Source organism: Podarcis pityusensis (assembly GCF_964106645.2).
Source record: "Podarcis pityusensis genome assembly, chromosome: 2".
Classification (NCBI taxonomy): Eukaryota; Metazoa; Chordata; class Lepidosauria; order Squamata; family Lacertidae; genus Podarcis; species Podarcis pityusensis.
In genome coordinates, this window is record NC_138029.1 from 101891706 (window position 1) to 101918920 (window position 27215).

At 43.7% G+C, this 27215-nt stretch overlaps 1 protein-coding gene and 1 long non-coding RNA gene across 8 annotated transcripts in view; one reads left to right on the forward strand and one right to left on the reverse strand.

The window, feature by feature from the left end:
* ADAMTS9 (ADAM metallopeptidase with thrombospondin type 1 motif 9) overlaps positions 1-18383 on the forward strand; it is a 140967-nt gene extending 122584 nt beyond the window's left edge. For 4 of the 5 annotated variants that reach the window (XM_080995584.1, XM_080995582.1, XM_080995583.1 and 1 more), the window contains 9 exons: positions 2127-2321; positions 3928-4060; positions 4592-4686; positions 5484-5578; positions 5680-5813; positions 6859-6950; positions 8742-8846; positions 11881-11975; positions 14087-18383. In XM_080995584.1, coding sequence (XP_080851710.1) covers positions 2127-2321; positions 3928-4060; positions 4592-4686; positions 5484-5578; positions 5680-5813; positions 6859-6950; positions 8742-8846; positions 11881-11970 — 939 coding nt within the window. In that variant the 3' untranslated portion in view covers positions 11971-11975; positions 14087-18383. Of the gene's footprint in view, positions 1-2126; positions 2322-3927; positions 4061-4591; positions 4687-5483; positions 5579-5679; positions 5814-6858; positions 6951-8741; positions 8847-11880; positions 11976-14086 lie in introns of those variants that run through there. The other variant, XM_080995586.1, reaches the window with a different exon arrangement.
* The window catches only part of LOC308471674, a 49767-nt gene extending 26652 nt beyond the window's left edge, over positions 1-23115 (reverse strand). The window contains exons 1-4 of one of the 3 annotated variants that reach the window (XR_013983061.1): positions 22963-23111; positions 22350-22511; positions 3874-4024; positions 2057-2170 (exon numbers count right to left, since the gene is read on the reverse strand). This is a non-coding gene — a long non-coding RNA (uncharacterized lncRNA). Of the gene's footprint in view, positions 1-2056; positions 2171-3873; positions 4025-22349; positions 22512-22962 lie in introns of those variants that run through there. The other 2 variants (XR_013983059.1, XR_013983060.1) reach the window with 2 other exon arrangements.
* Positions 23116-27215: the final 4100 nt, after the last annotated feature.

The following is a 27215-nucleotide window of genomic DNA, read 5'->3' on the forward strand; positions in this document are numbered from 1 at the left end:
TGACAGAATGAGCTACAGGAGTTGGTAAAGAGTAGTGATGTATGGAAGTGAGAGCTGGACCATAAAGAAGGCTGATCGCCGAAGAATAGATGCTTTTGAATTATGGTGCTGAGAGTCCCATGGACTGCAAGAAGATCAAACCTCTCCATTCTGAAGGAAATCAGCCCTGAGTGCTCACTGGAAGGACAGATCCTGAAGCTGAGACTCCAATACTTTGGCCACCTCATGAGAAGAGAAGACTCCCTGGAAAAGACCCTGATGTTGGGAAAGATGGAGGGCACAAGGAGAAGGGGACGACAGAGGACGAGATGGTTGGATAGTGTTCTCGAAGCTACCAGCATGAATTTGACTAAACTGCGGGAGGCAGTGGAAGACAGAAGTGCCTGGCGTGCTCTGGTCCATGGGGTCACGAAGAGTTGGACACGACTAAACGACTAAACAACAACAAAGGGAAAGGGATTGGTTAGTCAACAGAGATTGTGCCTTTGCCACTGGAAGTGCCTCCATTTTGTTTTCTGGCCCTTTACCAGAAATGGTGCTGTTCCCAAATGGCCTCAAAGCAAACTTCCATAGCATATTCTTTCTTTAAATTGCCATAGTTCCAGTCCTGCAAACATAGTCAGGCTTCAGTTAGGTTCATGAGGCCTTGCCATCTATATATGAAACTCTTCTTCAAAGATATGATTCAAGCTCTTCTTAGGCACTGATGCTGAAGGAGGAGGGGTGTATAAAGGCAAAGAACTTCTATTCTTTTCTCTTTTTTTAGCACTGCAGGCAAATCTTCATCTGCTTCTTTTGCAACCACCTTGTTTTACTTTGGTTTGACATCCCGTGGAAACATTTCCTGTGTAGAATTGTTTGCAGATTACAGTGTGTGGCCCATAGACTCCCTGATATTACGCTACAGGGAAACCACAGGATATTCGATCCAGCAGTAACTTGTAATATATTCCTCACCACGGGAGTGTGGGGAAATGCACTCTCTTCAATGGCAGCACATAATAGTTTATTCCCCCCCATACCATGTAAAAACAATGTGATTGTGTGTGCATTGGTAGATTATAACAGCAAATTATACCAAAATTCCGATAAAAAAGTCTTCTGCAGAATCTCTGTATTAATTTGTTTTAAGTCTTTATATGTGTGCTGCAATGATCATCTGCAAGGGAATTCCCCACATTTGTTCATATTTTGCTGGAATAGTTCCCTTAAAGTGAGCTGTGCTCATGTGGGGAGCAAACCAAAGGAGGAATGTGGTGACAGAGACCACACATCGAAATGTAATCCTACTTGTTGCAAACCACTCACTGAAACATTTTGCTAACAATCTTCCACACCAGCAATGTTATTTTTACCTAATAATATATATATATATATTGCAGTAAGAGGAAATCCAGACTAAACGTTTGAAAAGGGCTGGCATTTAGATGACAATAACATCATTTGGGCAGTGCGGGGAGGAAATTGCATGTGGGGGCAGCTTTACTCCTTTTCATCTCTTTGGCACACTCTGAATTTTCAGACTGTGTCACAGAGACAGAATACTAGGAATCCTGCCTGGGAATAAGAAGGGAATGGCAAATTTGGTGGCCAACTTCCTTGGGAATAGAGGACAATCTGTTTCCGATCCTTTACTATCTCATTTTTGGTGCCTGCTCCAAAAGGGGGAAGGAGGATATACATCACAGATTAAGTGAAGGTGCTGATTAGAGTATAAAGTAGAGGCCTTAAATATCAGAGGTAGGAGTGGTTAAGGGCAGGATATGAAAATACAATAGTTTATTAAACATTAAAAGCTTCCCTAAACAGGGCTGTCTTCAGATGTCTTCTAAAAGCCTGATAGTTGTTGTTCTCTTTGACATCTGATGGGAGGGTGTTCCACAGGGCGGGTGCCACTACCGAGAAGGCTCTCTGCCTGGTTCCCTGTAACTTGGCTTCTCGCAGCAAGGGAACTGCCAGAAGGCCCTCGGTGCTGGACCTCAGTGTTCAGGTAGAATGATGGGGGTGGAGATGTTCCTTTAGGTATACTGGACCGAGGCCGTTTAGGGCTTTAAAGGGTAGGTCATTTATTCTTTTGTCAAAAGCTTACTTTTACCAAAACAAATTGATTTTCTTTCTTCCCGTAGTGCTCCGTGACATGTGGCAAAGGCTACAAGCAAAGGCTGGTTTCCTGCAGTGAAATTTACACAGGGAAGGATCATTATGAGTATGGTTATCAGAACACAGTCAACTGTCCAGGAACACAACCACCAAACGTGCAGTCATGCTATCTAGGCGAGTGCCCAGTTTTGGCATCATGGAGAGTTGGAAATTGGGGAAGTGTATGTTTCTAATCTTACTCCTTTTTTATTATTTGTTTAATATTAATGTGTAGCCCACTCTGCTCTAAGAACAGGAAAATATAGAGGGTGGGGAATATTATCTGTCTTAAAGGAAAGGTACCTTGAAGAACCAATAGGAAATGAAGTTTGGGGGAAACCACATTAATCTGCCACAGTCTTTCACATCTGAATTTACTCATTTTTCCCTGACTTGGAAGGACAGGTGAGGAAAATCCCTGCTCAGCCTGCATTGATTGGGTGGCTTAACAAAATTGCAAATTTTGCTGATGAGCTGTAAATTGAACAACCAGTTGCTATGAACAGGAAGTAGCAGTCAATGCACAGAATATGCTCTGGGTTTGAGTGTAGCTACAGGGAGTTTCTCCTTCCATCACATAGGTGTTCTCTCTTTGCCAATAATCCCCATCCTCAAGGAGAACCAGTGCAATCCTTTCGCAGCTATGGGGCTAAATCGGTCACAACCCCCCCCCCCGACTCCATCAAGATGGACCGCAAGCTCCTCCATCTCTGATAGGTAGGCAGGACTGCTCACCTGAAAACACCTGGCATCACCATGATGACCCATCATTTAGTTCAGTGGTGGGAAACCCATTTTTCTGATATGGTGTGGTTCGAGCTGATAGTTGACTGGAAACTGGAGTGTAGCCAATCCCAACAGCACTTGAACTCACTCCTGAGCAGCACTTGAAGTTAGGTGAGCAGCACTGACTTCAGGCCTCACTTTTAGCAGGGATTGGCTTCACTCATTTGCTCTGCTTGTCTTGCATTTGGTGCCAAATTTATAAGCAACAAGTCCAAAGCTTTTTTTTAAGGCCCCCACTTGTTCCTTCGCATTCAGGTCCCACACTTGATGTATATGGCTGGGCATGGCTTGGATAAAACAGCCTCACAGGCCAAATGAGGCCCATTGGCTGGACTAATTGAAGAGAGGAGGCTGGCAGGGCACCATTAAATGAACTACCGTAAATTAAAATGTTCTCAGATCCAAATGCATTGTTGTGTGGTCCTCGTGTGTCTCAGAACTATGGAATTTTGCTACTGGGAAATCCACTTACAGGATCACATACAAATCTTTCCTTTTGACACAAACCCTTCGCAATCAGAGAGCTTCTGGCATTTGTTTGGAGTTCAGACGGATCTAATCTGACTGTGACCAACCGTTTGTACGCTTGGATACAAAAATAAAATCCAGCCCATATGACTTTAGACAGAAGCGTTTCCAGCAGAGTGAGTGAGTTTCATATTTCTAAGATAGATGTTCACCTGGCTTCAGAAATTGCATTGTGCATGGCCTTTTATTGCACATTTTTGCTGATGGCCAGGGGAGGAGGGGAGTTAATCCATTGTACTGAACAAGTGGAATAGTGGACCGTACTTCTTTCCTTGCAGTGATTATTATTGCCTTAAGATGCGGGAATTGTGGGCTTCAGAATAAAGTATATTTCCACTAGAGCAAAATAGCATTGCCATACTTCTGGTCTCTTTGCACCCATAACCTGGGAATAAGAATGGAGGCTGCTTGAGGTCTTACCTACTTTCGGGTGTTTTCAGCAGTTGAACTGAACTTACTTCCTTTGCTTTCCAGTGTTCGGTGAGTTGTGGAAATGGAGTAATGCACCGGTCAGTTCAGTGCCTTACGAACAATGACCAAGTGAGCCCCTTGTGTCTTGATGAACTGAAACCTGAAGAAAGGAGGACATGCCACAATATTCATGACTGTAAGGGCCTTTTGCAATTTTTTTTTTTTTTAGAACCTTAACTTTCCCTTTAATGCTATAACCATCCCTAGCACCAGTCAAGCGCCTATAGTTCTGTATTCCTGTACCCACTGAATTGATGTCATGAAGCTTTACACAGGTGGGTAGTCATATGCCCCCATTAGATGCCGCTGCTGGGGTTTGTGTGTGTGTGTTTGTGTGTCCTGTTTTTCAGTTAGGGGAGTTGTCATCGGCTAGCAATAGGAGCACATAGCCTTCCAATAACTAAACACCACATTTTAAAAATTACCAGGCCACTGCTGAAGGGAAATGGGAGCAGTATTACTGGTGTTCGTCTCATAGATAGATAGATAGATAGATAGATAGATAGATAGATACAGATTAGGGCTGCCTACGTTCAGATTTTTCCGGGCATTACCAGGGGGAATTTCTGTCCTGGATCTTAGGCAAGTCAATCGAAAAATCAGCTGTTTAGAGCTTGCATTCTGAAATTTTGTATTATTATTATTTACTAATAATTCTTTAATTTAGGTGAATTACCAACAAGCTGCAAAGAAGTAAAAAGGCTCAAAGTCACCACTGAAGATGGAGAATATTACCTTCAAGTTAAAGGAAAGCTCCTCAAGGTATGGCTCAGCCACTTGTGCATCGTTTCTGTGTGAGCATTTCATTGAATTTCCAGGGCTGCATGAGTTCTCAGAGATCAGATGACTTTGGAGAATGACTGTCCATGGTACATTTCTAGAAGAACTAAAACTTGGTTGCTTATAAAGTTATAATCCCTCTTTTGGAAATATTACATTCCACATTTGGCCTCATGGTCAATAGAACTCCCTGGTTCATCCAGCACATTCAACCTCTTGATTTTAAGGGGGGGTGGGAAGTACACAATCCCTTTGTGTCCATGTGAGGGTATTTGCATGTGTTATTAATCCTTTGAATTTTAATTATGTGCATGCATGTTGAGGCCAATTTGCATTTTCATATACACACACACACATATATATGTGTACACACACACACACACACACACACACACACAGTGTCATACCTCGGGTTACAGCCGCTTCAGGTTGCGTTTTTTCGGGTTACGCACCCGCCGAAACCCGGAAGTACCGGAACAGGTTACTTCCGGGTTTCAGCGGTTGCGCATGTGCAGAAATGCCGAATCGCAACCCGCACGTGCGCAGACACACCGCTGCAGGTTGCGAACGTGCATCCCGCATGGATCACGTTCGCAACCCGAGTGTCCACTGTGTGTGTGTGTGTGTGTGTGTGTGTGTGTATGAAAAACTAATAATTCATATTCATTTCAGTTCTCTTGTGACTTCTACCTGTGTGTTTTCCATCCTTTGATTTCCTAGTCATTCATTTAACACCTAGCATTAGATGTTTGATTAAACTGAAGGCCTGTTTCTCTCAGATTTATTGTACTGGCATGGAATCTGACAGACCAAAAGAATATGTGACTCTGGCAAATGGCGAAGTGGAGAACTTCTCAGAAGTATACAGCTACAGGTAGGAGCATCAAGGCACTCTGCATTTGGCAACGCTTTGTTTTCTCTTCCTGGTGTTATGTTTCTTGTCATGAGTAGAAAAGGGCTTTTCTTTTGATTCAGATTACATAACCCGACCGAATGTCCATATAATGGAAGCCGAAGAGAAGACTGCCAGTGTAGGAAAGATTACACAGCAGCTGGGTTTTCCGCCTTCAGCAAAGTTAGGCTGGACCTGAACACTATGCAAATAATAAGTGAGTAACAATAGGGCTTTACCCTCAAAATGCTCTGTGGTGTGTGTGTGTGTGTGTGTGTGTGTATGCACGTGTGCACAATTTTCAATTTAAAGCTAGGGTAAGGTCCTTACAATACCTAGGTTAACATTTTATACTACAGCACTTTGTACTTGAATGGTCGTGTAGTTTAAAACCACCAAAAAATGGATTTCTCTTCAGTTCACTTGAAGCAAGAAAGAACAACTCTTCCTTTTAGTCTGAATTTGTTCACTTTGTTGCACATTCAGGTTGTTCCCTTCTCCTCCTCCTCCTGAACTCAGAAGCAGAATTTAAATCATAAATGTTTGCCCTGCAAGTTATGTTTCATATATGACTCTCCTGCCTTTTCTCCAGTGGCATGATAGACCCTCAGGATAAAAGGTCTATAGCCTCCCCAGAGCTCCCTTCAGATTTGAGTCCCTCTGGAAATCATAGAAATTCCACTGAAGCAATGTGGTAGCTTTTTATTTCTACCACAGTTGGAACTGGACACAATTCCTACTGACTGAAGTGGAATTTGAGCCAGGCCAAGGGAAATTGGATTCTTTACACATGGTAGGACCCTATCCAAAGCCTGTTCATGCCATTCCCAGAAGAACCTGAGAATGTTCTACTCCCAGGACATTCTGAAAGTGTCAAACGTGATGCGAAACATACTAAAGGAATAAGCCCAAAGGTGGTGTTGGTCAGATATACCATCGGTGCCCCTGTGGTCCTGAGCATATTTTCCCTATGTAAAAAAATATTGTTAAAAGACTGGCATCCTGCATATTTAGAATGCCTCCACCTTTAAAGATAAATGAGTTGTCCCTCAATTTTAACATGCACACGTGTTACGCCGAGTGTCGCATTTAATGGCCAACCTTATTGTTTAGGGAGGACCCCAGCGGATTCACAAGATTAATGTGTAAAGGCAGGTGCACCATATTAAATGGGGATCAGATAATGCATTCGGTTTTCCTTTCCCTTTCCCTGCTGTTCTGTTCCCTTTGTCTCTCTGGTTCTTACCGAATATTTTTCACAGCAACCGATTTGCAGTTTGCGCAGACGCTTGATGGACGACCTGTACCTTTCGCCACTGCTGGGGACTGCTACAGTGCAGCCAAGTGCCCACAGGTATCTCCGCAACAATATTTCTCAAACCATGATTCCATTTGTTATATTCTAGCGTTATATGAATTGCTCTTGATCAGAACAGTCGCTCTCCAGCCCCTCCAAATCTAGCACTTCCCTTTGTCAGCATGGCAGGCATTGGTTTTGTATAGTCACGTTGCACCCTTTAACCACAAAGGATTGTCAGGACAGCAGACAATTAGAACAATAATTTACTGTTCAAACAACATGAACATTAAAAAGGACAAAGAGATTAAACATTAGAGAGACAGAAAAGAAGAAGAAGAGTTTGGATTTGATATCCCGCCTTTCACTCCCTTTAAGGAGTCTCAAAGCGGCTAACATTCTCCTTTCCCTTCCTCCCCCACAACAAACACTCTGTGAGGTGAGTGGGGCTGAGAGACTTCAGAGAAGTGTGACTGGCCCAAGGTCACCCAGCAGCTGCATGTGGAGGAGCGGAGACGTGAACCCGGTTCCCCAGATTACGAGACTCTTAACCACTACACCACACTGGCTCTCTTCCAAAAGAGACACTAGTGTAAAAACACATGCCTAGAGAGCTGTTGTTGGCAACCATCTCTCTTGGGAGACGGTTGAAGGAGGGAAAAGTCAGACCGCTGGAAGGTTGCAGCACCTGCTGTGACTATAGAGAGCGATATGGGAGAGACATGTTTTGTTGCAGCTGGAACAGATGAAGGCGTCTGGTTGTGCTGCTGCAGATGCACCATGGCATTTTTTCTTTCTATGCTTCTTCCAGTGGTCATTCCTCCTTTGGTCACTGCTATGGATACACAACCTGACTGTCTGTCTCCAGGCACTGCTGTCGTCTGTGAGGGATTTCCTCATGGCGGGGTTGACATTGTCATGTCACTTCATGTCATGTTTGCAGACATCTTTGTAACGCAGAGTTGGTCTGCCAAAAGGCCTGCTGTCTGAAGCCAGCTCCCCGTAGAGCACGGGCAAACAAAAAAAGGTCTTCTCTGGTATCTGAAAAGATATCAAAATCAATTGCTAGGTAAACCTTTATGGGGTGTAACTCCAAAGACTGACCACAGAGAAAACCCTGCTTTTGGCCCTACCCCTGCCCTTCAGCTCAGATGCCAGTGAAACTGAGAAAAGGGTGATGGAGGACGATTTTGAGGATCTCTGGGGAGGTGTGTGTGGGAGCAAGCGGTCCTTGAGGCACAGTGGTCCTAAGCCATTTAGTTGTACGTGTGATTACATTGTTTCCTAAAGATATCGAGAGTCCTGCACAAAGACCCATTTCTTTTGTTGCAAGCGGGGGGGGGGGGAGCCAAGGACGATTGGCGTTCCAGTGAGCAAACAAGAGTGTGGCAGATGCTACAATTTATTTATTTTTTAAATCGAATTTCCCCCATCCAGGTTAAAAAGGGGGGGGTGATGTCTCTTCAAAAGTGGAAAGTTGACTTTCTCCAGTGAGCAGCAGAGATTACTAGGGAAAGGGCAAGGATGCCCTCAGCTGGCGATCTGCAGCAAAAACAGCCTTTCCTCAGGAAGCTGCAAATGGGAAGAAATGCTTAATCTCACTCCTGCTGTGATTTGTACAGTATGTGCTAATCGCTATGAGGGCTTGGAACAATTGAAAACATTGCCGGGGAGATCTTGTTAGAATAATGACACAATGGCTTGTTGTTGCAGGGCGGGGTTGCAGGGTTGTGGCAGTGGAGAACAGCACCGTTCAGAATTAGGTTTTCTTTCTTTTTCTTCGTTTCAGCGAATTTTATTACGTAGCTGTCATTTCAGACCTGATGCATATCCTTTTCCATTTTCAAGGGCCGCTTTAGCATCAACCTCTCTGGAACCGGCCTGTCCGTGACACAAACGTCAAAATGGCTTTCCCAAGGGAATTACGCGGTTTCTGATATTATAAAATCACCAGTAAGGAAAATCTTTTAACTTGCAGCTAATTGTGACATCGTACCTGTTAACCTATCAAATCGTATTGTAATGTACCTTTGTAAATTGTGCCTTGTACATGTCGGGCAGTGGGGGGGGGGAGTTTAAAATAACCTCTTGAATTCTAATGTGAAGCATAAGAACTGTGAAGCATGGTCTGTAATTGGTGGGTTTAGAGCCACAGACTGGAGTAAATTCAACTTGATCTGTATTATTGCAATTAATTAGTGGGTCTGCTTAACCGTGAAGCTAAAAACACTGAGCACAGTGGTGCAGACACTTCTTTAATTAGTTGTCTGAGTCCTCAGGAAGCATGCAGTTGGGAGCCCGCTCTAACAGTGCTACTGAGCATAATAAAGTACCAAAGAGATTACTTTCCAGTGCCTGCGGTTCTTCACCTCCTTCCTCCTATCCTTGTGGATCCAGGTACAACAATAGCACCGTAAAGCCTCTATTTAGCATCGGTTATGTGTTAGTATGTTTGCCACATCTTTGGCACTTTTCAGCACACAAAATGTAAAGGGGGGGGAAGTCCTCACAATGCCCACTGGACAAGGGTAGGCTGAGGGGGTTTCTCCTTCCCCAAACCCACCCAGCGAATGCTATTGATAAGCAGGAAGTTGGGAACCACAAGGCAGTTCATATGGCCTCTTGTCAAAACAAGGACCTTCATTTTTCCAGAATACCAAACTGGCCTTCGTACATCATGCTGTTGTTTAGTCGTTTAGTCGTGTCTGACTTTTCGTGACCCCATGGACTAGAGCACGCCAGGCACTCCTGTCTTCCACTGCCTCCCGCAGTTTGGTCAAACTCATGCTGGTAGCTTCAAGAACACGGTCCAACCATCTCGTCCTCTGTCATCCCCTTCTCCTTGTGCCCTCCATCTTTCCCAACATCAGGGTCTTTCCCAGGGAGTCTTCTCTTCTCATGAGGTGGCCAAAGTATTGGAGCCTCAGCTTCACGATCTGTCCTTCCAGTGAGCACTCAGGGCTGATTTCCTTCAGAATGGATACGTTTGATCTTCTTGCAGTCCATGGGACTCTCAAGAGTCTCCTCCAGCACCATAATTCAAAAGCATCAATTCTTCGGCAATCTGCCTTCTTGATGGTCCAGCTCTCACTTCCATACATCACTAGTGGGAAAACCATAGCTTTTACTATACGGACCTTTGTTGGCAAGGTGATGTCTCTACTTTTTAAGATGCTGTCTAGGTTTGTTCGTACCTCATACCTAGGGCCATTTCAAACACATCAAACTGATTAATGCAAATACTGGGCTTGATATTTTCAAGAATCAAATGGGTTTGCCACACGCTAGCAGACTCCATACAGAGTTCCAGGCATGCAAGACCGCAGAAGACGGAATGGCCCAGAGAACGTATGTGTCTACCTTGCCGTTAGTGGCTGGCTGCACTGTGCTGGCATCTGAACCAAGAGAGCTGTTGGCCCGTTTGAGCCATTTGCCATCTCAGCTGCCGCAATTAAAATGGCAAAAGACAAGTGAAAAATAAAAGACATTAGGCTCATCTGGAAAGGGACAGCGCAGAGAGGGACCTTTCGACGGGAAATCTGAAGCAACCGAGATGAGTGCTGAGCACAAAGACCGAGGGAGTCCCAACTGACCAAATTAAAGCAGAACCTAAGAGGCAATCGATGTAGGGCACATCACGTTACCTGGCTCACCTGTGAGGCACAGCTCTTGAAGCGTCGGTGGCAGGAGAATCTGAGAGCAAAGAGGCTCTTAGGAGGTGGTAGCAGCATCAACAGATCAATAGTATCAAGCGCAGAAGCTTCATACACCACAGCGTAACAACAACAAAAAGGCTTGGAAAGTCGTCCATTGAGCTTGGTCGAGCTTTGATATATTTTGCTGCTTCTGAGTGTAAAAACATACGAAGGTAGAATAAGCTATCAGCCACACAATGGGGTGTGGAAGGCTTTGCTGTGGTTTTATGTATGCTAGCATAGATTACACTGGCCAGAATTTGATATCCGCTGAACGGCGGAAGGGAGAGGCTGTGTTACTTTGTATATATTAGAATTTCATTAATATTCACAATATTGGCACGGGGATCAGTTTAGGATGGGCTGGCGGTTTTTCTTGCATGTCCTTTTTGTCTTTCAGTGTCAGGTAATTGCTTCCCACCCTTCTCATTGCAAAATAAACACATCTTTTAAAAGCAGATATTCCCCACGTTGTGCATGTGTTGGGGAAATACCAGTAACCAATACCCTGTGGGTTCAGCCTGGGCGGCCAGTTAGAGCCTGACTCCAGTTGTCAATCAAGCAGGATGTTTGTTTAGCCATTTCAAGGGCAGTGTGACTCAACCTTAAGCAAAAAGTCGTTGAGGGTTGGCACACCAAGTACGAAAATAGCACACGCATTTATACACTTAAAATCAAAGGGGGAGTTAGGACCACATATGGCAGTACTTCCTTCTACTAGCTTCTATTGGTTTAACCACAAGGCAAAGCAACTTTCCCTCCTTCCTTTGTTCTCAGCAGTTATAAGCAATAGCTCCTGCATACGTGTTGTTCCAGCCTTCTGTCATGGTTCTCTTGCAAACACAATGTTCACGTTCCAACCTTCGCTTGCTCAGCCTTTCTCACACACATTTCAGTTTTTACCGTATTTTTTGCTCTATAAGACTCACTTTTTCCCTCCTAAAAAGTAAGGGGAAATGTGTGTGCGTCTTATGGAGCGAATGCAGGCTGCGCAGCTATCCCAGAAGTCAGAACAGCAAGAGGGATTGCTGCTTTCACATTCAGAATATTTTTTTTCTTGTTTTCCTCCTCCAAAAACTAGGTGCGTCTTGTGGTCTGGTGCGTCTTATAGAGCGAAAAATATGGTAGTTGTATTTCTATTTTTTAACAGAGGCTTACTCAAAAGGAAGTTCCATTGTCTCTAAAAGGACTTGCTTCCCAATTAATGGGTTTACGGTCACAGTTCTAGTATCTTACTTGATACAGATTTTGGTTGCTTTCTCCTGAGATCTACTTTGTGATTTCACTTACAGGATGGTACCAAAGTAATAGGGAAATGTGGCGGCTACTGCGGAAAGTGTACTCCATCATCTGGAACTGGCCTCGACGTACAAGTGTTGTAGCAATGGTAAGTTCAGATTTGTGCATTTTACTATAAAGCCCTACATTTGAATAGTGGTAGTTACTACCTACAGTGGTAGTAACCTGGCACCAAATCAGGTAAACATTTATTTCAAGTGAAACTTCGTTCCACGTATTCAGGCTTTGCATCATAACCCCACAGCTCAAAACTATGGTGCACTGAGCGAGCAGCTAAGCTTTAGGCAGTTGGGTATAACGATCCCAACTGATTCAAGCTTAATGACATAATTGAACTTAGCACAGCGGGATAGCAACCACCAGCTATCGCATTGCCCACATAGGAGGGATGGGGAATGCAATTTTCTCTGCATTGTTGGAGAGAGGAAATTGAGTATCTTGACTATGCTACCACTCAGTGGATTTGTAACTGGCTGACTGACCGAACCCAAAGGGTGCTCATCAATGGTTCCTCTTCATCCTGGAGAAGAGTGACTAGTGGGGTGCCACAGGGTTCTGTCTTGGGCCCGGTCTTATTCAACATCTTTATCAACGACTTGGATGATGGACTCAAGGGCATCCTGATCAAATTTGCAGATGATACCAAATTGGGAGGGGTGGCTAACACCCCAGAGGACAGGATCACACTTCAAAACGAGCTTGACAGATTAGAGAACTGGGCCAAAACAAACAAGATGAATTTTAACAGGGAGAAGTGTAAAGTATTGCACTTGGGCAAAAAAAAATGAGAGGCACAAATACAAGATGGGTGACACCTGGCTTGAGAGCAGTACATGTGAAAAGGATCTAGGAGTCTTGGTTGACCACAAACTTGACATGAGCCAACAGTGTGACGCGGCAGCTAAAAAAGCCAATGCAATTCTGGGCTGCATCAATAGGAGTATAGTATCTAGATCAAGGGAAGTAATAGTGCCACTGTATTCTGCTCTGGTCAGACCTCACCTGGAGTACTGTGTCCAGTTCTGGGCACCACAGTTCAAGAAGGACACTGACAAACTGGAACGTGTCCAGAGGAGGGCAACCAAAATGGTCAAAGGCCTGGAAACGATGCCTTATGAGGAACGGCTAAGGGAGCTGGGCATGTATAGCCTGGAGAAGAGGAGGTTAAGGGGTGATATGATAGCCATGTTCAAATATATAAAAGGATGTCACATAGAGGAGGGAGAAAGGTTGTTTTCTGCTGCTCCAGAGAAGCGGACACGGAGCAATGGATCCAAACTACAAGAAAGAAGATTCCACCTAAACATTAGGAAGAACTTCCCGACAGTAAGAGCTGTTCGACAGTGGAATTTGCTGCCAAGGAGTGTGGTAGAGTCTCCTTCTTTGGAGGTCTTTAAGCTGAGGCTTGACAACCATATGTCAGGAGTGCTCTGATGGTGTTTCCTGCTTGGCAGGGGGTTGGACTCGATGGCCCTTGTGGTCTCTTCCAACTCTATGATTCTATGATTCTATTCTATGATTCTATGAGTGGGTTAGCAAAACCACAGTACAGTACCCTGGGAACTGAAAAGAAAGCTGGTACAACCCTGTGTTTTCCCCCTTGTCCAATGCTGGGACCTCGCTTTAGCTTTAATTATAGTGTGTCCATTGCTAATTTAGCCCTCAGCATGTGCAGAAAGTAGTACCACTGAATTCCTTTCATGCAACAGCCGTTGGGCTTCTTCATGACGCAGCCAGGTGGAAATAGTACCAGACATGAGATTGCAGCCATTCCCGCCATCTTGGCAGCTCCCAAAGTTTGCACCGAGCTTGTGGGAATGGCTGCCAGTCACCTGAATATTGCGCATTGCTGGGGGCGGTTGGACTAGGTGACCCTCGGGATCCCTTCCAACTCTGCAACTCTTGTGTGCAGCCCATGGAGAATAATCAGCATTACAGAGCCCAAGCGAAATGGCACAACGGTGATTTGGTAACATCAGGGCTTCCGCTTGAGGACATTACTGTTCAAATGGAAATCAAAAGCATCTGGCCCTGATTCAGCTGTGCAACAAAGAGTAGAGGGAAGCAGTGAGCCCTGTTCATATTCCTTGCTGTGCAGATAGCTGCCTCTGTGAAGGGCTGGGTTGCGCTTTTCTTTTAAATGCATTAATAGTGCTGAAAGTAGAGATGAGAACTCTCCATTATGCTTTTAATTCCCAGGGTTTCTGATTGCCGGGAGCTGAAGCAAGACAGATGAAGGACAATGAAGCAATACCTCTGCCTTCCTTTTTGTACTTCTTCCTGTTTGTGTGTGTGTGTGTGTGTGTGTGTGTGCGCGCGCGCACACACATCCAAATATGTGTGTGTGTACCTGTGTGTGCATGTGTGTATGTGTGCGTGTGTGTGTGTATATATATATTGTATATTCTTAATGTTGTAAAGTATAATATTTATGTCTCGAATTATTTATTTTTGATTTAATATTTTTGTACGTAAAATGTTTATATTAAGGCTGCTTATCCTGTGTGTTTTTTAATTTTTTAAAAAATCTTGCAGTCACACCACTGCATTTTACGTACTCTACATTATATGTAGCATTATGACAAAAGTGATACTTTTACTGTCACTGTACTCAATTGTTTACTTTCAATCAGTAATTTCTCTTCCTGTTACAGGCTGCACTGATATTTGCAAGGTGCTAAACGGTTTGCATTGGGGTATTTTTGGCATTTTTTCCTTATGAGCAAAAGAATACGATGATGATTGCGATTATTATTTTTTAAACTCACAAGGCAATCAGCGCTACACAGGGACTCAGTGAACACACATTATGATACAATGGTTTTATCAACAATTGTTTCTTAGGTGTGTTATTTTAATGGCATGTGACCTCTCTTGGCCAGTGCTAACAGCTACTGGTTTGGTGCTAACATGGTAATATTTATTAGTATCCTGTAGGCTTTAAAAGCTGAATCCCGTACCATACGATATAGCCATGGAGAACGAATAAGTACTATAGGGAAAATTGAGGGTGTGTTCAAATATTTAATCTGAGGCAGCATTTAATAAAACAAACTGTTCTAGGGAATCCTAGTATTCTCAGTCCTTCATAAAGAGCTCCTTCCCCAAAGAAAAGATACATAGCATTTGCCTTTCACTATTAAGCTTGCATTGTGCACCCACAGGAGACTACTGGTGTAATTCTAGGGTGTACTTGCAGCTTGGAAGGGGCAACAGCCCCTAGTCCTGTGACCAGCACCCCATTGTGAACTGTCTGTACGCCCTTCCTTTGTCCTGGGATCCTGTGGCAGACACAGGGGTATAGAAACAGATCTCTCCTCAAGTGGAGGAGGCCATCAAGACTGGGAAATGTTGTGTCTTCCAGGCCTCAAATGTGATCATCTTGCATTCTTCTGGATGAGTTTCATCCCCAGTTGACTTACTGCATCATAACTGAGAGGCAGGCTCCGTTGAGGCTCCAGGAGTTTGAACAAGAACCAAGAAAGAAATCTACAGATGGGGAAAGAAGCAGCAGCACCAAAGATGATTACAAACAAGTAGCCAAAGCTTGTAGGGAGAATGTCAGGAAGGAACTTGACCTTGTGACAGATGTTAAAAATAGTTAAAGGGGTTGTTTTTTGCTCTGTTTGGGGCAAAAGGAAGAATAAGGGAGTGGTAGATCAGCTGAGTAGAGAAGATGGAGCAATGTTAGCGAGTGAAAGAGAAGGCAGAGATGTCCACCCCCAACTTGGCTTCACCTTCTCCCACAAAGAAACCTGGAGAAAGTAGATCAGTCTTTGAATTTTTGAAGGACTGTGACATGGATGATGGAGCAGATTTGTATTCTGTTCCTCCAGATGGTAGGACCTGAACCAGTGGGTTCAAATTGCAGCAAAAACAGTTCCTGTTTATCCTGGCCCAGCATACTGAGGGACACTTTGGAAAGACACAGGCTACAGCTTCTCAGTCCTTCCCCCTATCCCATGCCCTTCTGCAGTAAAGATGCAGTAAAGAAGATGCCCACCCCAATCCACTCATGCACAAGGGAGAGCAGAAGCTGGGTGGGGAGATGCTGCTGAGATGGGACCTGACTGCCCCCATCCATCCAGGCTACAGGATCTCTGTTGCAGCAGACCAAAGACTCTCCTGCAAGAGGATATAGCAATGCCTGGCAGAAGCCTCCAATATTGCTCCCATGGAGCAAAAGAGTAGAGATGTTTGCCAGCTGGTCTGCTCCTCCTGATGGAGTGTCACGCCCTGGCAGACAATGGAAGGTCCCTTTTCCTAATTGTAGCAGAAGGAGAAGGCCTCCACAGCCAAATTGATGAGGTGGCTCAAGGTCACAGTCAACTGCTGTCTTAGTCAAACTCATACCAGAAGCAGGGGCTGCAGATCACTAATTCCCTCAGTTACAGGGGTGAGACTACACCTGGCAGCAAGTCCAGGCTAAGGCTTAAGGCATAGGGAGTGTTCCAGAAAAAACTGAAATGGTTGCTGCATGGGATCAGTGTTAGGTTAATCCCACAAATCATAGTTGAAGCCGAATAATTAACCCTGGGTTCAGTTCCCAAAATGAATCCTGTTTTCTTTTTAGTGAGTGTTTCAAGGTTTGGGAAATGAACGTACTTCTAAAAAAATGTTGATTATCAAGAACCCCAGTACTCCCTGAAAGCGTAACACACATTTCAAATGTGTACACAGAAATTCAATTTTTTTTTTAAATGGTATCAAAATTTGATTTTTTTTAATGCAGAGTAAACTGTGTTTCCTCTTCCGTGTCCGAAATTCAGTTTTAGCCAATTTCTTTTGGAAACCAAAAGAATGCTTGACTGTTCTTAAATACCTTGACGCCAGTCAAACTCTATTTGTGCCTCGCTAGTAGCATGCAAGTACAAATGACCCAGCATACTGATTCATATCCTCACCCCTGTCAAAAGGAGAACCCAGCACTAATGAGTATAGATGGGGTCTTACAGGTGGATAATATGGATTCATATATGCCTCTGTATGCATGCTATGGCTGTTTCTATGGAAGGTTTCTCCCATGTCTTGGATCTTCTAGATGTATTACCATCTAATCTCTATCAAATCGGGTATGGGAAACGCCCTCCCATTCTCAAAATTTTAAGTTTACATGTAGAAATAAAGATGCCTTTCATTTGTTAGATTTAAATCATGCAGAATATAATTTCCACTCTAGATAAAGCCATCTGTTCAGTTCAGTTGGTTGCATAGGAATGGGGAAAATTATTGGATTTCTCTCCAGAAATAGGACGGTGGTTTCCCCCGAATCAAACTCTTAGCAAGGCTCAAGCATGGTATCCAGTTGGCAGAACAAAATAGGCATCATATGTTGAGAAGGTTCCTTCAAAATGTGCTTCGTTATCTGCAAAATTAATATCTCTATTCCCCCCTTTCTTTTTTACTAATTTTACACACCTTTTTTGGCTTCACGGTGCCCCACGATGGTCACTAGTTGTTGTGCACAATTGCTTCCACACAATTACAGTTGGATCAAGGCCAGTGTGTGGACAACTCGTGTGGAAGATCCATAGCTGTCAACTTTTCCCTTTTCTTGCGAGGGATCCTGTTTGGAATAAGGGAATTTCCCTTTAAAAAAGGGAAACGTTGACAGCTATGGGAAGATCTGGGGGACAGTTTCATGTCTCCTCTGAAACAGCTCTTGGATAGCAACAGTAGCATAAAACTGCCCTTAGGAGAATTGCTGTCTGTCTAAGTAAATAATATTGAGCACAAGGCAGTTTTGTATGTTCACTCCCCTGATCTAAACTTCTATCTAAATGTTTTTGCTTTCTGCTGTTCAGATGAAGGAAGCTGCACTTCATTTAGCTCCAGAGGTAGTAAAACTATTCTCTGCATAATTCATGTTAGCATAAGTCTCGCAAGAACTGAATAAATCCATATCTCACGCAAGCTAACCTCTTCAGATACATGGTTGGTTTTTTATTGTTTTAACGAATGCATGGTGGTAATGTTTGTGTACTACTTTGAGAAAATGCCAAAAATACCATTTCAAAGTACATTCTAGGAAAACCATGAGTAGTTTAAAGGAGTAGTGATTTTTTTTAAGCCCACCACTTATCCTTAAAGATCTTCTTTCTATAGGGAAAAGGGGAAATTGCACTATAAGCATTAGGACAGAAACAATGGTGCTTAATTGATATTTAGAAAATTGCAATCTGCTTTTTATTTTCAGTAATGAAGTGACTGAGTATTTATACAAAGAAATATTATTAAGGGGGGGAAATCTATACATTCCTTTATACTATGTAGTATCATAATGGCTATCAACAACAGTGCAAAGAGGAAGCCTTAAAATTATAAAATGAAAGGAAATTGTTGATAGATACTAATTTGTAGTGTGCCTGATGGGGTTTGTTTGTTTTGCAAAAGGAGGACCACTGAATGATTAGACACTTCCTGTAAAGTAAATATATAATTATTTTTTCTCTTGTTGTACCAATGCCATTTTTTAAAATGAAAATAACTTTTGCAAGCACTTTCGTTATTTTGCTTCCTTTCTACCTTTTCTGTTCCTTCTTTCGTTTGGACTATCAGAAAGAAAACAAAAATTGTGTTTTTAAGTTTGTGTGGTCTTCCTTTGTTCACCAGCATCATCCGTAATCGCTTGCGTGGTATCCTAGAGACAAAACACACTGCACACATGGGATTAATAACATGGGGTTTTTTTTAAAGAATACTGTCAGATCTTGCAATGGCTGTATTCGTTCCTGAGGAAGCGAAAGAAGATCAGGCGACACTGGGTGATGCGAGCAGACGTTTCAGGAGAAGATTCAGGGCTGGCATCAGAGGTGGTTATAGCTGGGCACCTGCCACTATCAATGTTCCTTTTTCCCCCAAATGCTTTTTATTGAGATTTAAGAACACCAACACCAACCAACAAAAACATCAAAACTAATTACATATATCCTACTTTATGCTCCATAGAGCCGTTGACTTCCGTCCTTCCCTTCCGCAAGTTTTCTTATACCAATCTATAATTCACAGTTTCATTGGTTACAAATTACACCGTGACATAAGATTTAATTCAATCCTGCCAACGTTTTCATATTTCTACAATTCTCACTTATATAAATCATAAATTTACTCCATTCTTTTTGGTACTTCGTCTCCTCCTGATTGCGAATTCTGTGTGTCAATTTTGCCATTTCAGCGTATTCAACCAACTTTATCTGCCATTTCCTTACAGTCGGGATCTCCTGTGCCACTATCAATGTTCCAATAGGAAATCCCCACAAATCTCTGGAGCTGCCTGGCCAAATGCTTCCAGATCTCTTTGGCCCTTGAGACTCTTCTAGGCCATGTTCTCTTTTGGAACATGTTGTTGAACTGTAATGTCTCTGGCTTGCTTGGATAAGAAGCTGGTGGGTACGTATCTGACTTTCGCACGGCTGGATTGCAGGCTAATTTGCATCTCTTACTCCACCTACTTTTGCCTTACCCTGCCTCCATGTGTCCATTAGAAATTGCAGCCCACAAGCTGATGAACGTTGCCAATCCTTTGAAGCTTTTTGGGTCTGTGTTTCTGTTTCGTAGCTGACAGTAGTGGCCAGTGTGGTTTGGCAGAGTCGCAGTGTTACCGTTCCGACACCATTGCTAATGCAGTGTACCAGGGCAGCACTGGTATGCGCAGGGTGGATGAGGTCAAGGCTGCATGGACTCACCTGCAGGAGCATTGCATAGGCACTGCCTGTGCATCTGCACAGCCCCAAATTCACCACTGGCTTGCCTCAGCACCATCAATGTAAGCTGCAGCAATGCTGGTGTCTGGAGGGCCGCTCTGTACTAGCTCTTCCTGGTCACTGAGACGTTCCCCCATTGTCCAAAGTAGATGTTCCTCATATCCCTTCTCTGGAGACCACACCTTTGGAAATGGGTGTACCACACTCAAAGGGATCCAATTAACAGTGGCTGTGGTTATTTCTAGAGCTATCCTAAGGGTGGGACGCGGGTGGCGCTGTGGGTTAAACCACAGAGCCTAGGACTTGCCGATCAGAAGGTCGGCGGTTCGAATCCCTGCGACGGGGTGAGCTCCCGTTGCTCGGTCCCTGCTCCTGCCAACCTAACAGTTCGAAAGCACGTCAAAGTGCAAGTAGATAAATAGGTACCTCTCCGGCGGGAAGGTAAACGGCGTTTCCGTGCGCTGCTCTGGTTCGCCAGAAGCGGCTTAGTCATGCTGGCCACATGACCCGGAAGCTGTACGCCGGCTCCCTCGGCCAGTAAAGCGAGATGAGCGTTGCAACCCCAGAGTCAGTCACAACTGGACCTAATGGTCAGGGGTCCCTTTACCTTTACTATCCTAAGGGTATCTGCAAGCTTGAGCCTTTCTAGCAGACCCTTCCCCCTTTTGAACAGCAAGTCCCCCATGCAATATCACAAACCACTTTGGGAACAAAACAAGACGCAAGAGCTTTCTTGGGCATGCAGAACAAATCGTTCCATCTGTTGGACCCAGGCTTACGCGTTCCAAATGATTTGGGCGCTTCAAAAAACCACATGCAACCCACAGTATGAAGTTGTTTTATTTTTCAGATGTTGTAACAATTTTCTGCTTGAATAAAGTCCATTATTTTCTATCTTAGCTTGGAAGCCTGGTCTTCCATTCACCATCAATTTAAACCAGAATGAATAATATAGACCACAAGATTTCCATTCATTCGTTCATCTTTATTTGACAAAGCCTTGGTGCCAGAGCAAAGCCACTAGGGTGGTCAAGTGCAAAGGCAGACAAGGCTTCTGCAAAAGGGGAAACGGTCATAACCTTGCCACACAGTAGGGGAAACCTGTACATGCTGCAAGTCCTATCTTCTACACCAGTCATGTAGAGGAGGCAGAATACAGGGGATCGCAGCTCCAGGACTTTTTTCAGTGATGCCTTCTGCTGGAGCATAAGGGAAATTGGCAGATCCTCCTTTGCAAGCGAATGAAGTGATAGGCTTTCGAGTTCTTCAATATACAGTCGTACCTCGGAAGCCGAACGGAATCTGTTCCAGAAGTCCGTTTGACTTCCAAAACGTTTGAAAACCAAATCACAGCTTCTGATTGGTTGCAGGAAGCTCCTGCAGCCAATCGGAAGCCGCGGAAGCCCCATCGGACGTTCGGGTTCCAAAAGAACATTCGCAAACTGGAACAATCACTTCTGGGTTTGTGGCATTTGGGAAACAAAACATCCAAGTTCCAGGGAGTTTGACAACCAAGGTACGACTGTATATAATTATTATTATCATCATCATCATCATCATTTATTAAATTTGTATACCACCTTTCATCCAAAGATCACAGGGCAATTTACAATAGGAAAATACAAAATGAGAACACCATACATAATAAAACCAAAGCAAGCCAATAACCCCTCTCACACACACATTTAAAAGGCCATAAAGTGTGTGTGCAATTTAGGTGGTAATACCTCTGCAAGATGGTTTGCTTTTCAATTTAAAAACTTCAATTTAAAATCACAAACCAATGTGGAGAAGTAAACATAAGAATAGAAAAAAGAAGCTGAGAAACTGAAAGAAACTGGAATGGATGGATTCGCTGATCACTACTTGCATATGAAAATTTACCATTCTATGTAATTCTGTACAGGTGCTCAGATCTCCTTTCCTGCTTCTGCTCATTTCTAATAAACTTCCAGTACTTTCATAATAATAAACTCCAAAGCAAGTTCTCTTGGGGGAACGAAACCTGAGACTGGGGTTGCAGAGAGCTGATAGATACTGGACCCAAGCTATAAGGAAAGGAGTATCCAGCGGAAACATTTGCAAAGTATGATGACTGAAGAAATTCAAAGGGGGGCGGTTTAAAAGAAATCAGTCAAAGGAAGATAAAAAGTTTTGGCAAATGCTTCACACATTTCGGCTGGATTGCAGAAACGATTACAATTTTCCACGTACAGCTTTATAAAGGAAGTTAATGAGATGAATGTAAAAATAGCCTTCCCAACCCCCCAAATTCTGGAACCCCCAAATGGCCTTTCTGGTCAACTTCCTGCTACACATGGATTAACTATTTCCTGCTCCCATCCCCTCACCTCCCATTATGAACCTCCACGGTGTTTATTGGCCAGGCTGAATGTGTTCAGGGATGGGTAATCCCAATGATCCTAATAAATCAGGGCAAGAAAAGCAGGGCGACTGCAGCCACAAGTCCCTGGATGTTCTCGCAGCAATCTCTGACTCCTGGATAACCTCCTTGGCTGTTTCCTCAGCACACTGTCACGGTTTCACTCTCTTTCAAGTTAGTTAGCGTCTCTGTTAACCTTTCCTGATATATCCCTTCGGCGATAGCAAAGCGTCTGGAGGCGGGTGATGTATTGGCGATAATGCCAAGTGTGTGAACTTTGTATTCTGCAAATTGCTTAAATGCACTGAAGACATTAAGCACATGCCTTGTAGGAACCTTGAGGAATTGCATTTAATCAGCTGAAGATTAGACCTACCTTATGGTCAGGAGATGTATGTTGTGATAAGCCTGCTTCTCGGGGGAAACGGAGATGCGTTCGTGAAAGGTGGTGCTCATTATTCATCACTCACCCCCTCCCCTTCCTCTGTATCTTTCTTGCTATCAAAACTTAGAATATAACCTCCTCACGGGCAGAAACCTATGTGTGGGAGAGAGGCGTGCTTGTAAAATCAAGAAAAGAAAAACCCCATACTCTGCTGTTCCTGCAATGGGTGCAGAAGTCAATAAATTGCTACTGGCTGCAAAAAAATGCCACTTATAGAATTATAGAGTTGGAAGGGACCCCAAGGGCCATCTAGTCCAACCCCCTGCGGTACAGGAACTTCAACTAAAGTATCCAAGACTTCTCTTACTTCCTTCAAATCCCTCCTCAAATGTCATCTTTTCTGTGAAACTTTTGGCTTTATGCATGCACACAGACACACCCACCCTGTTCTCATGTCCTAGTATAGAGAGCAACAGTGTGGTCCCGTGTGGGTGGGTGGGTGTGGGTGCGTGAGTGTACAATGTCATGCTCGGATTTCTCCCTATTAACATTTAGGGATCTTCCTCTGTCTGCTTCAACCCAGACAGAACACATCAGTACACACCGTCCTCAGCAGTATCCAGAGAAACCTCTTTCAACGGCCATTCTCCTGACACACACAGAGAGAAGAACAGAAAACAGTTAAAAACGACAGTCAGGAATAACAGTCACAACAGAACGGAATGCCCCTCTTATGTGACTCACAGTCAGCCAATCACATGAGAGAGCTACTGCCCAAGGAAAACCCCATGCTAAAAACAAAAAATACACAGCAATTCAACACAAGCAAACATTCCCATTTCAGGACATTAAACCATTATCCTTAACAGTACCCACTCCTCTCCCCCCCCCCTCGCAAATGTTGAGGTGTGCAACACCCAAACAGCATAGCCAGTGGTCAGGCATCATGGTAACTGTAGTTTAGCAATATTTGGAAGGCACTACATTAGCCACCTCTACCCTGCTCCAGTTAACCCAGTCATAAGCCAAAGCATGTGTAACTAAAACAGTCCCACTAACTGTCCCTGCCTCCATTTCCCTTATTCATTCATTGTGTCTCCTCTGTAGGATTTTTAGATTGTATAACAACAACAATGACAACAACTTATTATTTCTACCCTGCCCATCTGGCTGGGTTTCCCCAGCCACTCTGGGCGGCTTTCAACAAAAGATTAAAAATACATTAAATCATCAGTCGTTAAAAACTTCTCTAAACAGGGCTGCCTTCAGATGTCTTCTAAATGTCAGATAGTTGTTTATTTCCTTGACATCTGATGGGAGGGCGCCACTACCGAAAAGGCCCTCTGCCTGGTTCCCTGTAACCTCACATCTCGCAGGGAGGGAACCACCAGAAGGCCCTTGGTGCTGGACCGCAGTGTCCAAGATGAACGATGGGGATGGAGACGCTCCTTCAGGTATACTGGACTGAGGCTGTTTAGGGCTTTAAAGGTCAGCACCAACACTTTGAATTGTGCTCGGAAACGTACTGGGAGCCAGTGTAGGTCTTTCAAGGGATCTGTTTGGTTGTTGTTTTTTTGCACCTGCATACTGAGCTGATCAAACTGTTTCTACATCTTCTGTGTTAGCAATGGCCCTCCTTTCCCTAAGTCTTCGGTGATGTCCATAAGCATTAAGATGCAACATGGAGCACCTGTATGTGAAAATGCTTCTTAGCTTTGAAAACAATCCTGCGAGTGGTTTTTAAATTTCGCGATACCCCTTTCTACCTGCTCATCATGGGGAGCAGCTATTTAAAAACAACCCTAAAATATCCTCATCAAACCCAGGGACACCAAGAGGGCATGCATTAGGTTATACACCACAAGTGTCCCGGAAAAAAGGGACACCCTTTTTTCCTGCGAAAGAGCACGGCAGCCATTTCAGGTGCCTTGAACTCCTACAATTTTGTGCCGAGATCTCATGCACTTTGGGGCACTATGCAAGCACTGCCTGGAAAAAACACTTGCATCTTTGGGGCTCTGTGATCTCCCATAGGTCACGTGACTCATGAAAGAGCATGGGCAGCAAGACTCACATCCCGGTTTGCGGACTCATGATGTCAGAGAGTATGGTAGGTGCAAAGAGCTTCTCTCTCTGAGTGAGCCTGGTGGGGGCTGGTGCCTTTTGTCCCTGTTGATGGAACTGATGTGGGGTGATGATCATTTGCTTCTCTTTCAGTTTTGGCAGCCATTTTGTGTTGTGCCAAACACACCCACACACCTACACTGTGGACCCGCCATTTTGTGTTAAGCTGCACACCTCATGGCTGCCATTTTGTGCCTGGCATCCACAGCACTTTCTCAGAATCCCAAATGTACCCAGTGGTCCAAAAATCTGTGTGACCTCTGCAGGAACCCAAAGAAGGCTCGCCTTTGACAGCAAATGTTTCTTGAGAATAATGGGACCGTGTGATATTAGGCGAGAAATTAATTTTGATCTAAAATCATCTCTATTTCATTCTTCAATGTTATGTCGAAAAGTAGGCATTATCCATAAAAGAATGTGCTGTTAAATAGTAATGGTAGCTGCACTGACTGACATGTAAAGGAGACTAAAATATTCCTCGCATTACAAAATTATTATTCTGTTAATAGCCTAGTGATATTTCTAATCACAGATTCCACTTAGAGGCCTAGAAAAAAACACCAGTCAGCTCCTTTATAAGAATTTAACTAAAATCATGCATTAAAAATAATTAAAAATAATACTTTGGCCTTTTTTCTCCATTTCTGAGGCTTTAATACATAATTTCTAGCGCTTTTTCTCTAGGATCATGAGGGCTAGGGGGGAAAAGTGCTTAAAATGAAAGCAGTTATTAGCACAGGTTTCTTGCAAAAAGACACAGTAATTCAGCCAGAACACTTAAATGTTTAATGCTGCACATTAAATGGTAAAGGGTGCAATCTTATACACGCCTAGGAGTCAGCCCCATTGAATGCTGTGGAACTTGATTCCAAACAAATGTCCACAGCGCTGTTCATGTAAGTGTTTTGAGTTAGATCTAGGAACTTGAAAAAACAATTGACACTGTTCTCTTCCATGAGGTCTGTGGAAGAGCATGTATTTGCAAATTCTAACAATCTTGGAAGCCTGCTCCTCAGTAATTCAGAGCAGGGCTTTTTGTGTGGTTGCCACTTGTTCTGTGAAATAGCAATCCTGTCGCGATACGACAGGCACTCATTATCAGCCCTTTCTGGAAACTATTGAAGACATTCATTTGTCTCCCACAGGCATTCTCCGTTGGACAAATGGTTCTTCACCACAAGTGTCTACTTAGTTAGGGTTTGAGTCTTGTTTTAAATGTATTTGGTGTTTTTAACTGTTTTTAGCACCTTACATAAGGGAGGAGGGACCACAATCTGGAGATCCAGAGTCCTGCTGCCCCAATATCACTCAAGCACCACTACCTGCATACTGGGACAATCTGGAGCAAAACACTCTGCCAAACAGGAATGCAATCCAAGGTTCCTAAAGTCTACTCACAGTCTGAATAGCTCACTTTGGGCTCTTGGCCGCACTTCTGCTTGTCCTCTGCCTAGAAAGTGTGGGTCTGAGTGGTTTCCTGCTTTCCCCGTGCTTTTCAGGCACCGTTTTCTGTTTGCCCCGCCACTTTCCCCCGGGGAAAACCAGCTCTTTACTGCTGAATCGGAGCAAATGTCAATTCGCCGAAAACCTGGTTGACATTTGCTCTGATTCAGTGGTAAAGAAGGGAGTTTTCCAGAGGGAAAACAATGGCACAAGCAGAAATGTGGAAAAGCCCTGAGATGCAGAATCCACAGCTCACAGAATCACGGGGAGACATGCATTTCATGGTAATGTTTATTGGTTGTTTTAGATTGTATGCCCTTTAGGGTACATCTTTTAATTGTGTGCAGAGCTACGTACATTGATGGCAGTGTATAAGGGCAAACAACAGAAATCACACCCACTCCAGACATTTGAAGCACTTTGCACTGCCCCGGAGAATCCTGGGAACCGTAACTTGTTAAGGGCGCTGGAAATTGTAGTTCTGTGAGGTCAGCACCTTAACTACAGTTCTCATGGTTCTTTGAGGGGAGGAGCCATCACTCTTAAAGTTGAATAAGAGAGCTTTAAATGTACGGTGTGGATTTGACCATAATTAATAATTACAATGATGGTTTTCATTGAACAGGTACATCTTTTCATTGAACAGGTAGCAGCTGTTGGTTAACAAACTGATGGATTAGCATGTTATGTATTCTGCAATGTCGCTCTTTTGTTTACACACACCCACACACCGGTTTTAAATTGCATTTAGGTGTTGCATTTTATTTCGCCAAGTTGCTTTGGGATGTTCCGTTGCATAAAAGCAACTGATAAATGGAATTATTATTGCGATTACAATGATTGTGCCATTAGCCTCCCTAACAATAGGGAGTCCAGATTACATTTCCACATGCCCAGAGGATGTGCAAGGAATTCATTTGGCTTCCCTGGATTATTTTTGGAGAACTGGGGAGGAAGCAATCTCTATGATGCACAAAGGCAAAGAGTTAATGCAGCCCTGGTTATGAATTAACTGTATGACATGCAACCCATTTGAACATTTTGAGAGTGGTGTAATAAGCATATTAATTGTTGGCTGAAACAAAGCGGCTCAACACACTGATGTTTAATCCTTGCCTGCAAAGCTTCCGTAAGGTTATCTGCCCGCCTTCTCCCTTACATAAAAGTGATTATTACTCAACTCCTTTCATATGTTGATCGTTTTCATCATCCGCTTCCTCTCCTTAACTACCGTGCACAAGAACAATTCAATTAATCAGCGCATTGTGACTTGGTCCCAGAGTAATCCAT